This window comes from Mustela lutreola, chromosome 4 (assembly GCF_030435805.1).
Source record: "Mustela lutreola isolate mMusLut2 chromosome 4, mMusLut2.pri, whole genome shotgun sequence".
NCBI classification, from domain to species: Eukaryota; Metazoa; Chordata; class Mammalia; order Carnivora; family Mustelidae; genus Mustela; species Mustela lutreola.
The window spans coordinates 8,891,501-8,904,583 of NC_081293.1; the positions used below are offsets into that span (position 1 = coordinate 8,891,501).

Here is a 13,083-nt window from a genome sequence, read left to right on the forward strand (position 1 = left end):
GCCCTGAGGCTAGGCTAAGTTGGAGCCAAAGCCCTGGGGACACAGCTGGTCACTGTAACAAATACTAGAGTCCTCCAAGAGAAGGGCCAGACCTCTTCTTTAGTTTCTGGAAACATGAGAGTTAAATTCCAGAGAGGACACATTCTGGGCTCGGATACAGCTACTCACCTGGGATAGTAGCAGTGCTTTGTACTCCTACAAAAAAAGAGGACACGTTGTCAGTTTCTGGGAAGACTGTGCAGGAAGAAGCCTTACGGGGTCCAGAGAACCAGAAATGCTGAGTGCCTGACCCCTTGTTGCTAAGAAGAATTTCAGAGAGGGGTCCTGTGGTAGCCGAACAGTGGATACCACCAAAAAAAAAAAAAAAAAAAAAGTACTGCAGGAATTTGTTCTCACAACTTTTATGCGCACTAACACACGTCTGTTCGACGGGCTCAAAAAGATGCTGTGTCCTCCCGTGAAACACAACCACATCAGTATGGTCGGAGATTGGTGATGCACGTTCCTCTCAATAAGAGGGAAAATGGCCGCCCTTTGACAAAATCAGGAAGATGAGGCGAACATGAGAGAAAATAGCTCTTCTAGAGAATTAACAAGCAGAGGTAGAGGTTCAAAATCTTGAGGACCCACCTGAGCAGACAACACCAGCATCTTCTCCATGGCCACAGTTGTGCGAGTTCCAGCCGTTGTGAGGGCAGCTCCACAGGTAGGACTCGTGCCCGGAGCAGCGCACGTCGTCCAGCACAATCGGCCCTGAGCCTTGACCAAACCGGGCACTTCCGGGGGCCGACCTGGCCCAGCCGCAGCCCAGCTGCCTGCACACCACGTTGGCGTCATTGGTGTCCCAGCTGTCGTCACACACGGTGCCCCAAGAGCCTCGGTACAGGACCTCCACGCGGCCCTGACAACGGTCACCTCCGTTCACCAGCCTCAGGGCCAAGCCTGAATCAGTCCCTGAGGGATCCAGAACAGAAATCTCCCTTCATGTCTCTCTCAAGCTCATAAGCTTAGAACATTTGTAAGACCCAAGGCTTGATCCCGAACTAATCCCATGGGCACGGAATGACCTTCAACATGCCAAAGGTCAATCCTCAGCACAGGGAAGAGCAGAGACGTCCCAGTCAGCTCAAGGCTGAGGATGCTCCACTGAAAGAAGCAACCCATGACCTGGATGGCAGTGAGGGGGTGGACAAGCGTAATGCGCCCTGGGCACACCCAGCATGGACCTCTCCAGCCACTGGGGCATGACGGGATCCGTGCCTCAGTAGACAACTTCTAGTCTTCCGTAGCATTCTGACTTGGTTCTGCCAACATCCCAGGAAGGGATGTCCCTTGGGAAGAGAGGTACCAGCCCAGCACATGGCCCTCATCTTCTCAGGGATCGACCCCATGGCCTGGGAGCCAGAAAACCAGCATAGTTCCAGCAGTCCTAGAGTGGCCTCCAGGGCTTCCACGGAGGCCCTGGGGGAGGACCTTTGCTGAACATGAGCCCAGGAATCCCATGGAAACAGTGGGCCACCCTGTAAGATGAGACCCGGCATCTGATCTTCAGAGACTTCTCTCTCTAACCCCCAGTGACACACACGCGTGCGCACACACACACAGGAAGGAGGTTGTGGAAGGACACACCATGAGATGCCTCCTGTCACTTCCAAACCCAAGCTTTATCTAGAAGCTGAAAATGATCCTGGGAGTGTGGACGAAATACTTACCGAAATCTGTGGTTGAAGCTGTGGTGGTGTCGAACCAGGTGGTGTCTGTATAGGGCAACAACAGTAAAGATCAGAGTTAGACATCATGGAAAGCATTTTGTGAAAATTGCATATGGCAGGCATGGTGAACGTTGTCCATCTGTATCCTGCCTCACTCCCCCTGCTCTAGTCTCCTGCTCTACTAGCTTTTCCGGGACAAAGGCGCTAGGGAAGCCAACCAGGTGCCTCCACATCTCTAAGCCTGGCTTGTTCTTATGTCCCATAGAAAACATTTGCCACGCTTCTCTCTTGACTCATGTAGATCTGAGGACTTTGGCATAGCAAAAGCTTGACGGAAAGTGTCAGGGGTGTTGAGGGTTCCTATGTAGCCAAATAGCTCTCTCAGGATATAGAACTCCTCATCACCTGGGACACTCCCATCCCTTGCAACTGCCTTGTTAGAAGCACATCTGCATCAAAGGATCGGGTGCTGTCCCTGACCCGGGGACAGGATCCAGCCTGCCCTGCTGGCTCTTTGGTAGGAGGGCGCCAGTCCTCAGTGTCCATTCTCCCACTCAACCTATCTGCCCGGATTACACGAGAGCTGAGATTCATGGCGCACGGGCCAGTTCTCTGAAACCGCAGGAAGCCATTTATTGGGACAGTTTCCCCATACTGCATGGAACTTCATGGACTCATGGGAAGGTGACACCCTTAAGAATGCGACCTCCAGTTAAGACTCCTGAGAATCCCACATCTAGTTAAGGATTGCCAGGATCTCAGTGACAGTGGGGACCAGTAAAGTGTCCACAGGTTCTCCAAAGAGCAGTGGTTGTGTCAGCGCGACAGCAGGGTGAGAGGGACATAATAGCCTGAGGATTGTGCCGCGGACTCACCTGGCTGGCGAGTTGTGAACTGAGGCCAAGTGGCTGAGAGAAAGAAACAAGAGTCAGTCACACAGCACACAGGTGCCCCAACGGGACCAAGGGTTGAAGAAACTCAGCTATACCACCTGAGATATCCAGTTTCTACATGCCGTAAGGCACACTGAGCCAGGGACTCAGAGCCAGGACTGAATCCCTCAGTCCTCTGGGAGATGAGGGAGGAGATCAGTGTCTCTGCCAACATTCTGAAATGTTACAACTGCCTTGATGGCCACCGGACCACGTATATAGCAAAGACCATAGAATACTTAACATCAGAAGAGTTAGCATTTAGTGAGCACATTCTATGTACCAGGCACTATGTTAACTTTAGTCCAGTAAACTTATTGCTTTCCTCTGGGAAAAATTGGGGAGGGATGCAGAGACTCAAAAACTATTCTGCATCAGAGGATCATTCCTAAGAATCAGGAGATGTGAACAGCGCAAGTGTCCTGCCATTCAGGACTAGTTCACTATTTCATGCTCACAGCTGTGTAACGAAATACAAGGCAGGCATTTAAACGGCTGCGGAGAATATATCCAATGACAGAATCAAGTGGCCATGTCATTTCTTAAGAGCGAGGGAAAGCTATCGAGCAACAGCCATGAGGTAAACTTTACTTGGAAAGGATCGATTATTGGTGAAAATATCCATTCATTGTCTCCCTTCCTTCTCTCAAAGCTTCTGAGGTACCCCCAAGAAATGCATCATTTAAGTTTCTTCTTTGAAGAACAACTTATTTCACTTGCTTAGAGGAAGGGGAAGTAGGTCTCCTCATTAAAACGAAAGTCATCCACCCGGCAGCGGGATAAAAAGGCTGAGTGTCTGGAAGGTAAGCGACTGGCTGTGTGTGGGCAGCCTGGGAGCCGTATACAGCAGGGAGATTGTACTGACAGGCTGACCTGGGATGTGCATTGACAGACACGGGCTGCTTCCACAACCCAAGCCCTCAGGTGTACAAACATGAGACTTACCAGTATTGGTTGCAGGTGATGAATGCCACCAATCTGGAAGGAAGGTGAAGTGATTTTAGGATTTTATTGGGAAAGTTTTCATTCCACGGTCATTAGTTTGTAAGGAAACGTAACTCTACACAAATCTCTCCCTGACGGCCGCACTTCTCAGAACCTGGACCATTCCAGTGTGCACTGCGAATGGCCCAGACGGGCGAGAGTGTGGAGCTACCCTGCGCAACACACTTGGCACTGAATGTTGTCACTGGGGGGCAAAAGAAACCTTGGGGATTACTCTCCCAACGGGATAGGATTCTGGAACACACAAGCCGTGGTTGGCGTATTCCTTGTCTTATCTGTCAAATGATCACATTTCTGACACGAGCAGTTGCTCTGCTCTGAAATGAGCAGAGGAGACCAAAAATCCTTCCGCTGCAGCTCCTCCTGGCAAACCTGGCAGCGGACAGTGGCAGGGGATCTCGGTGGGCCCTGAGGCTAGGCTAAGTTGGAGCCAAAGCCCTGGGGACACAGCTGGTCACTGTAACAAATACTAGAGTCCTCCAAGAGAAGGGCCAGACCTCTTCTTTAGTTTCTGGAAACATGAGAGTTAAATTCCAGAGAGGACACATTCTGGGCTCGGATACAGCTACTCACCTGGGATAGTAGCAGTGCTTTGTACTCCTACAAAAAAAGAGGACACGTTGTCAGTTTCTGGGAAGACTGTGCAGGAAGAAGCCTTACGGGGTCCAGAGAACCAGAAATGCTGAGTGCCTGACCCCTTGTTGCTAAGAAGAATTTCAGAGAGGGGTCCTGTGGTAGCCGAACAGTGGATACCACCAAAAAAAAAAAAAAAAAAAAAAGTACTGCAGGAATTTGTTCTCACAACTTTTATGCGCACTAACACACGTCTGTTCGACGGGCTCAAAAAGATGCTGTGTCCTCCCGTGAAACACAACCACATCAGTATGGTCGGAGATTGGTGATGCACGTTCCTCTCAATAAGAGGGAAAATGGCCGCCCTTTGACAAAATCAGGAAGATGAGGCGAACATGAGAGAAAATAGCTCTTCTAGAGAATTAACAAGCAGAGGTAGAGGTTCAAAATCTTGAGGACCCACCTGAGCAGACAACACCAGCATCTTCTCCATGGCCACAGTTGTGCGAGTTCCAGCCGTTGTGAGGGCAGCTCCACAGGTAGGACTCGTGCCCGGAGCAGCGCACGTCGTCCAGCACAATCGGCCCTGAGCCTTGACCAAACCGGGCACTTCCGGGGGCCGACCTGGCCCAGCCGCAGCCCAGCTGCCTGCACACCACGTTGGCGTCATTGGTGTCCCAGCTGTCGTCACACACGGTGCCCCAAGAGCCTCGGTACAGGACCTCCACGCGGCCCTGACAACGGTCACCTCCGTTCACCAGCCTCAGGGCCAAGCCTGAATCAGTCCCTGAGGGATCCAGAACAGAAATCTCCCTTCATGTCTCTCTCAAGCTCATAAGCTTAGAACATTTGTAAGACCCAAGGCTTGATCCCGAACTAATCCCATGGGCACGGAATGACCTTCAACATGCCAAAGGTCAATCCTCAGCACAGGGAAGAGCAGAGACGTCCCAGTCAGCTCAAGGCTGAGGATGCTCCACTGAAAGAAGCAACCCATGACCTGGATGGCAGTGAGGGGGTGGACAAGCGTAATGCGCCCTGGGCACACCCAGCATGGACCTCTCCAGCCACTGGGGCATGACGGGATCCGTGCCTCAGTAGACAACTTCTAGTCTTCCGTAGCATTCTGACTTGGTTCTGCCAACATCCCAGGAAGGGATGTCCCTTGGGAAGAGAGGTACCAGCCCAGCACATGGCCCTCATCTTCTCAGGGATCGACCCCATGGCCTGGGAGCCAGAAAACCAGCATAGTTCCAGCAGTCCTAGAGTGGCCTCCAGGGCTTCCACGGAGGCCCTGGGGGAGGACCTTTGCTGAACATGAGCCCAGGAATCCCATGGAAACAGTGGGCCACCCTGTAAGATGAGACCCGGCATCTGATCTTCAGAGACTTCTCTCTCTAACCCCCAGTGACACACACGCGTGCGCACACACACACAGGAAGGAGGTTGTGGAAGGACACACCATGAGATGCCTCCTGTCACTTCCAAACCCAAGCTTTATCTAGAAGCTGAAAATGATCCTGGGAGTGTGGACGAAATACTTACCGAAATCTGTGGTTGAAGCTGTGGTGGTGTCGAACCAGGTGGTGTCTGTATAGGGCAACAACAGTAAAGATCAGAGTTAGACATCATGGAAAGCATTTTGTGAAAATTGCATATGGCAGGCATGGTGAACGTTGTCCATCTGTATCCTGCCTCACTCCCCCTGCTCTAGTCTCCTGCTCTACTAGCTTTTCCGGGACAAAGGCGCTAGGGAAGCCAACCAGGTGCCTCCACATCTCTAAGCCTGGCTTGTTCTTATGTCCCATAGAAAACATTTGCCACGCTTCTCTCTTGACTCATGTAGATCTGAGGACTTTGGCATAGCAAAAGCTTGACGGAAAGTGTCAGGGGTGTTGAGGGTCCCTATGTAGCCAAATAGCTCTCTCAGGATACAGAACTCCTCATCACCTGGGACACTCCCATCCCTTGCAACTGCCTTGTTAGAAGCACATCTGCATCAAAGGATCGGGTGCTGTCCCTGACCCGGGGACAGGATCCAGCCTGCCCTGCTGGCTCTTTGGTAGGAGGGCGCCAGTCCTCAGTGTCCATTCTCCCACTCAACCTATCTGCCCGGATTACACGAGAGCTGAGATTCATGGCGCACGGGCCAGTTCTCTGAAACCGCAGGAAGCCATTTATTGGGACAGTTTCCCCATACTGCATGGAACTTCATGGACTCATGGGAAGGTGACACTCTTAAGAATGGGACCTCCAGTTAAGACTCCTGTGAATCCCACATCTAGTTAAGCATTGCCAGGATCTCAGTGACAGTGGGGACCAGTAAAGTGTCCACAGGTTCTCCAAAGAGCAGTGGTTGTGTCAGTGCGACAGCAGGGTGAGAGGGACATAATAGCCTGAGGATTGTAGCCGCGGACTCACCTGGCTGGCGAGTTGTGAACTGAGGCCAAGTGGCTGAGAGAAAGAAACAAGAGTCAGTCACACAGCACACAGGTGCCCCAACGGGACCAAGGGTTGAAGAAACTCAGCTATACCACCTGATATCCAGTTTCTACATGCTGTAAGGCACACTGAGCCAGGGACTCAGAGCCAGGACTGAATCCCTCAGTCCTCTGGGAGATGAGGGAGGAGATCAGTGTCTCTGCCAACATTCTGAAATGTTACAACTGCCTTGATGGCCACCGGACCACGTATATAGCAAAGACCATAGAATACTTAACATCAGAAGAGTTAGCATTTAGTGAGCACATTCTATGTACCAGGCACTATGTTAACTTTAGTCCACTAAACTTATTGCTTTCCTCTGTGAAAAATTGGGGAGGGATGCAGAGACTCAAAAACTATTCTGCATCAGAGGATCATTCCTAAGAATCAGGAGATGTGAACAGAGCAAGTGTCCAGTAATTCAGGACTAGTTCACTATTTCATGCTCACAGCTGTGTAACAAAATACAAGGCAGGCATTTAAACGGCTGCGGAGAATATATCCAATGACAGAAACAAGTGGCCATATCATTTCTTAAGAGCGAGGGAAAGCAATCGAGCTACAGCCACGAGGTAAACTGTACTTGGAAAGGATCGATTATTGGTGATAATATCCATTCATTGTCTCCCTTCCTTCTCACAAAGCTCCTGAGGTACCCCAGGAAATGCATCATTTAAGTTTCTTCTTTGAAGAACAACTTATTTCACTTGCTTAGAGGAAGGGGAAGTAGGTCTCCTCATTAAAACGAAAGTCATCCACCCGGCAGCGGGATAAAAAGGCTGAGTGTCTGGAAGGTAAGCGACTGGCTGTGTGTGGGCAGCCTGGGAGCCGTATACAGCAGGGAGATTGTACTGACAGGCTGACCTGGTATGTGCATTGACAGACACCGGCTGCTTCCACAGCCCAAGCCCTCAGGTGGACAAACATGAGACTTACCAGTATTGGTTGCAGGTGATGAATGCCACCAATCTGGAAGGAAAGTGAAGTGATTTTAGGATTTTATTGGGAAAGTTTTCATTCCATGGTCATTAGTTTGTAAGGAAACCTAACTCTACACAAATCTCTCCCTGACGGCCGCACTTCTCAGAACCTGGACCATTCCAGTGTGCACTGCGAATGGCCCAGACGGGCGAGAGTGTGGAGCTACCCTGCGCAACACACTTGGCACTGAATGTTGTCACTGGGGGGCAAAGGAAACCTTGGGGATTACTCTCCCAACGGGATAGGATTCTGGAACACACAAGCCGTGGTTGGCGTTTTCCTTGTCTTATCTCTCAAATGATCACATTTCTGACTCGAGCAGTTGCTCTGCTCTTAAATGAGCAGAGGAGACCAAAAATCCTTCCGCTGCAGCTCCTCCTGGCAAACCTGGCAGCGGACAGTGGCAGGGGATCTCGGTGGGCCCTGAGGCTAGGCTAAGTTGGAGCCTAAGCCCTGGGGACGCAGCTGGTCACTGTAACAAATACTAGAGTCCTCCAAGAGGAGGGCCAGACCTCTTCTTTAGTTTCTGGAAACATGAGAGTTAAATTCCAGAGAGGACACATGCTCGGCTGGGATACAGCTACTCACCTGGGATAGTAGCAGTGCTTTGTACTCCTACAAAAAAAAGAGGACACGTTGTCAGTTTCTGGGAAGACTGTGCAAAAAGAAGCCTTACGGGGTCCAGAGAACCAGAAATGCTGAATGCCTGACCCCTTGTTGCTAAGAAGAATTTCAGAGAGGTGTCCTGTGGTAGCCGAACAGTGGATACCACCAAAAAAACAAAAAAGTACTACAGGAATTTGTTCTCACAACTTTTATGCCCACTAACACACGTCTGTTCGACGGGCTCAAAAAGATGCTGTGTCCTCCCGTGAAACACAACCACATCAGTATGGTTGGAGATTGGTGATGCACGTTCCTCTCAATAAGAGGGAAAATGGCCACCCTTCAGCAAACTCAGGAAGATGAAGCGACCGTGAGAGAAAATAGCTCTTCTAAGGAATTTACAAGCCAAAGGAGAGGCTCAGAATCTTGAGGACCCACCTGAGCAGACAACACCAGCATCTTCTCCATGGCCACAGTTGTGCGAGTTCCAGCCATTGTGAGGGCATCCCCACAGGTAGGACTCGTGCCCGGAGCAGCGCACGTCGTCCAGCACAATCGGCCCTGAGCCTTGACCAAACCGGGCACTTCCGGGGGCCCACCTGGCCCAACCGCAGCCCAGCTGCCTGCACACCACGTTGGCGTCATTGGTGTCCCAGCTGTCGTCACACACGGTGCCCCAAGAGCCACGGTACAGGACCTCCACGCGGCCCTGACAACGGTCACCTCCGTTCACCAGCCTCAGGGCCAAGCCTGAATCAGTCCCTGAGGGATCCAGAACAGAAATCTCCCTTCATGTCTCTCTCAAGCTCATAAGCTTAGAACATTTGTAAGACCCAAGGCTTGATCCAGAACTAATCCCCTGGGCACAAAGGTCAATTGTCAGCACAGGGAAGAGCAGAGACGTCCCAGTCAGCTCAAGGTTGAGGATGCTCCACTGAAAGAAGCAACCCAGGACCTGGATGGAAGTGAGGGGGTGGACAAGCCTAATGCGCCCTGGGCACACCCGGCATGGAGCTCTCCAGCCACTGGGGCATGACGGGACCCGTGCCTCAGAGGACAACATCTAGTCTCCCGTATCATTCAGACTTGGTTCTGCCAACATCCAGGAAGGGTTGCCCCTTGGGAAGAGAGGCACCATCCCAGAACATGGCTCTCCTTTTCTCAGGGCTCGACCCCATGGCCTGGGAGCCACAAGACCAGCATAGTTCCAGCAGTCCTAGAGAGGCCTCCAGTGCTTCCACGGAGCCCCTGGGGGAGGACCTTTGCTGAACATGAGCCCAGGATCCCCATGGAATCAGTGGGCCACCCTGTAAGATGAGACCCGGGATCTGATCTTCAGAGACCTCTCTCTATCCCCCAGTGACACACACGCACACACACGCACACACACACACAAAAGAAGGAGGTTATGGAAGGACACACCAGGAGATGCCTCCTGTCACTTCCAAACCCAAGCTTTATCTAGAAGCTGAAAATGATCCTGGGAGGGTCAATGAAATATTTACCGAAATCTGTGGTTGAAGCTGCAGTGGTGGTGAACCCGGTGGTGTCTGTATAGGGCAAAAACAGTAAAGACCAGAGTTAGACAGCACGGAAAGCATTTTGGGAAAACCATTTGTGGCAGGCATTGTGAACGTTTTCCATCTGCACCCTGCCACACTCCCCTCTTCTAGTTTCCTGCTCTACTAGCTTTTCCGGGACAAAGGCGCTGGGGAAGCCAACCAGGTGCCTCCACATCTCTAAGCCTGGCTTGCTCTTTTGTCCTGTAGAAAACGTTTGCCATGCCTCTCGCTTAACTCATGTAGATCTGAGGTCTTTGGCATAGCAAAAGCTTGGCGGAAAGAGTCAGGGGTGTTGAGGGTCCCTGTGGAGCCAAATAGCTCTCTCAGTACATAGAGCATCTCCACCATCTGGGACACTCCCATCCCTTGCAACTGCTGTCCCTGCCTCTTTGGAAGCACATCTATTTCAAAGGAATCGGGGGCTGTCCCTGACCCAGGGACAAGAGTCAGCCTGCCTTGGTGGCTCTTTGGTAGGAAGGCGCCAGCCTCAGCATCCGTTCTCTCACTCAACTTAACCCCTGATTACATGAGAGCTGAGATTCATGGTGCATGGGTCCAGTTCTCTGAAACCACAGACAGCCATCTCTTGGGACAGTTTCCACATACTGGATGGAACTTCATGAACTCATGGGAAGGTGACACTCTTGGGAATCCCCCATCCAGTTAAGAATTGCCAGGATCTCAGTTACAGTGGGGAACATTAAAAGTCCACAGGTTCTACGAACAGCAGTGGTTTTACCAGTGTGATAGAAGGGTGGGTGGCAGAGAAAAGCCTGAGTGGGGTGGCTGATGACTCACCTGGCTGGATTGTGGACTGAGGCCAAGCAGCTGAGAGAAAGAAACAAGAGTCAATCACACAGCACACAGCTGCCCCAGCCTGACCAAATGTTGAAGCAACTCAGCATATACCACCTAGGATCATGTTTCTCATGCCCTCAGGTGGACAGAGTCAGGGCCTGCCCTGAATCCCTCAATCCTCTGGGAGCCCCACCCTCTGTCCTGCTGATACTGCCTGCTTTGGTGGGCCAGAGGGTTGGTGTTCCAGGAGGTCGAACGCCCCTGCCTGTCCTACACGGGCCATCAAAGGCATTGTGTTCCCTTTGCATAGAAACATCAAGAATGAATTGGGGCAGTTAGTCTAGAAGTACCCCAGTTCCACCTGACCAGGTACACTGCTCTCAAGGTACATAAGGTTTAGGGTTTCTCTAAAGGGTCAATCCAAGCCTCATATTCCTATGTGTTTCTTTAGCATTCCATGTACAATGATGAGGGAACAGAAGCCTGGCAAAGGACAAATCAAAAGCTGACACCCTGCAACATTTCCCCACCCCCACTCCTGGGTGGGACATATGTGACATTCTTTAGGAATCTCCCAACTATCTTAATGTTAATAGCTTGCTAAAAAGGGGGGAAAGACCTTGACAATGACAAGGCCTCTGGTATCCAATATCTTGTAGGTCCTCTTTAGTTATGAAAGTTCTATTGAAACCTCCCATTTCCTTACCTCCCCAACCCCATCCTACATATCGGCCACCCCTCACAACCCGGTGGCAGCACCTCTTTTTGCCTACAGGACCTGTCTCCAGGCTACAATAAACCACCATTTTTTACCAAAGATATCTCAAGAATTTGTTCTTGGTCATCGGCTCAGGTCCTCCACCCAACTGAGCCTCACTTTTATTCTAGAAATTCATCAGTAGTGAGCTGCCGTTCCTTGTACCTTCCCCAGTATTGTACTGCTCCTTACAGTCCCCTGAAATTCAGCGTTGACTGCAGTCCTGTTCTCTGAGTCAGCTTCATGGAGGACCCAGAAGAATACAACCATGAAGGACAGAAAGTGGTTTATGTTTCAAGCGTACTCCCAAAGTTGTGCCTTGATAATCAGGCCCTGGGAAGAGAGATGTGAGTGGAATAGATGATCCTACCAAGAAGGAAGAGACCCATTTTTTTCTACTCACTGGATAGTGGATGGCCCTTTCCCCCAGTATGCCATGTTGTTGCCAAGTGATATTGCCCTTCTCTATTGGCCAAATATGGAAGGAGAGCAGACCCTACTCAGTAGGGTCTTTCCATTGTACTCAGTAACCTGATGCCTGCAGAAAAGCTTGGGAGGCACAGAATACCTCAGAGAGGATGGGATGTGGGCCTTTTTGTGGGTAGTGTGTTTCCTCCCATCCAAGACCATCTCAGAAAGAGATATGGGTCTATTTCATCCCACCTGAGCAGATGACACCAGCATCTTCTCCATGGCCACAGTTGTGTGAGTTCCAGCCATTGTGAGGGCAGCTCCACAGGTAGGACTCATGGCCGGAGCAGCGCACATTGTCTAGGACAATTGGCCCTGAGCCTTGACCAAACCGGGCACTTCTGGGGGCTGACATGGCCCAGCCACACTCAAGCTGCCTACAGACCACATTGGCATCATTGGTGTCCCAGTCATCATCACACACAGTGCCCCAGGAGCCTCGGTACAGGATCTCTACACGACCCTGACAACGGTCACCTCCGTTCACCAGCCTCAGGGCCAATTCTGAATCAGTCCCTGAGGGATAAAGAAAAGAAAACCCCCTTCATGTCTATCTCAAGGTCATAAGCTTAGAACATTTGTAAGACCCAAGGGCTTCTTCCTGGCCTAATCCTCTGGGCAGGTAGTGACCTTCAACATGCCCAGAGGTCAATCTTCACCACAGGAAAAAGAGCAAAGACATCCCATCAGCTCAAGGCTGAGGATGCTCCACTGTAAAGAACCCCATGACTTGGATGGAGGTGAGGGGGTGGACTAGCCTAATCTGCCCTGGGAACACTCAATATGCAGCTCTACAGCCACTGGGGTATGACGGGACCCATGTATCAATGGGCAACTTATTGCCTTCTGTGGTATGCTTAGTTCTGCCAACATCCCAGGACGTATTGCCCCTCAGGAGAAGAGGTGCCAGCCCAGCACATGGCCCTCCTCTTCTCGATTCTCAAACCCATTGCCTGGGAGCCAGAAGACCAGCGTGGACCCAGCAGTCCTCGAGAGGCCTCCTGTGCTTATACTGAGCACCTGGGGGAGGACCTTTGTTGAACGTGAACCCAGCATCCCAATGGAATCTGTGGGCCACCATCTTAGATCAGACCCCAGATCTAATCTTCAGAGACTTCTCTCTTTATCCCCCAGCTATACACACACACACACACACACACACACACATATACACACAAGGAGGAGGATAGGGAAGGACATAT

The 13,083-nt window shown here is 51.1% G+C and overlaps 1 protein-coding gene across 14 annotated transcripts in view; it reads right to left on the reverse strand.

Moving 5' to 3' along the window:
• Positions 1 to 13,083, reverse strand: part of DMBT1 (deleted in malignant brain tumors 1) — a 65,393-nt gene that overhangs the window by 33,255 nt on the left and 19,055 nt on the right. For 7 of the 14 annotated variants that reach the window (XM_059172938.1, XM_059172941.1, XM_059172942.1 and 4 more), the window contains 15 exons: positions 12,074 to 12,397; positions 10,654 to 10,683; positions 9,799 to 9,843; positions 8,732 to 9,055; positions 8,276 to 8,302; positions 7,643 to 7,675; positions 6,644 to 6,676; positions 5,768 to 5,812; positions 4,686 to 5,009; positions 4,223 to 4,249; positions 3,590 to 3,622; positions 2,588 to 2,620; positions 1,713 to 1,757; positions 631 to 954; positions 169 to 195 (listed from right to left, as the gene is read on the reverse strand). In XM_059172938.1, the coding sequence (XP_059028921.1) occupies positions 169 to 195; positions 631 to 954; positions 1,713 to 1,757; positions 2,588 to 2,620; positions 3,590 to 3,622; positions 4,223 to 4,249; positions 4,686 to 5,009; positions 5,768 to 5,812; positions 6,644 to 6,676; positions 7,643 to 7,675; positions 8,276 to 8,302; positions 8,732 to 9,055; positions 9,799 to 9,843; positions 10,654 to 10,683; positions 12,074 to 12,397 (1,674 nt within the window). The remainder of the gene's footprint in view (positions 1 to 168; positions 196 to 630; positions 955 to 1,712; positions 1,758 to 2,587; positions 2,621 to 3,589; positions 3,623 to 4,222; positions 4,250 to 4,685; positions 5,010 to 5,767; positions 5,813 to 6,643; positions 6,677 to 7,642; positions 7,676 to 8,275; positions 8,303 to 8,731; positions 9,056 to 9,798; positions 9,844 to 10,653; positions 10,684 to 12,073; positions 12,398 to 13,083) is intronic. The other 7 variants (XM_059172947.1, XM_059172946.1, XM_059172952.1 and 4 more) reach the window with 5 other exon arrangements.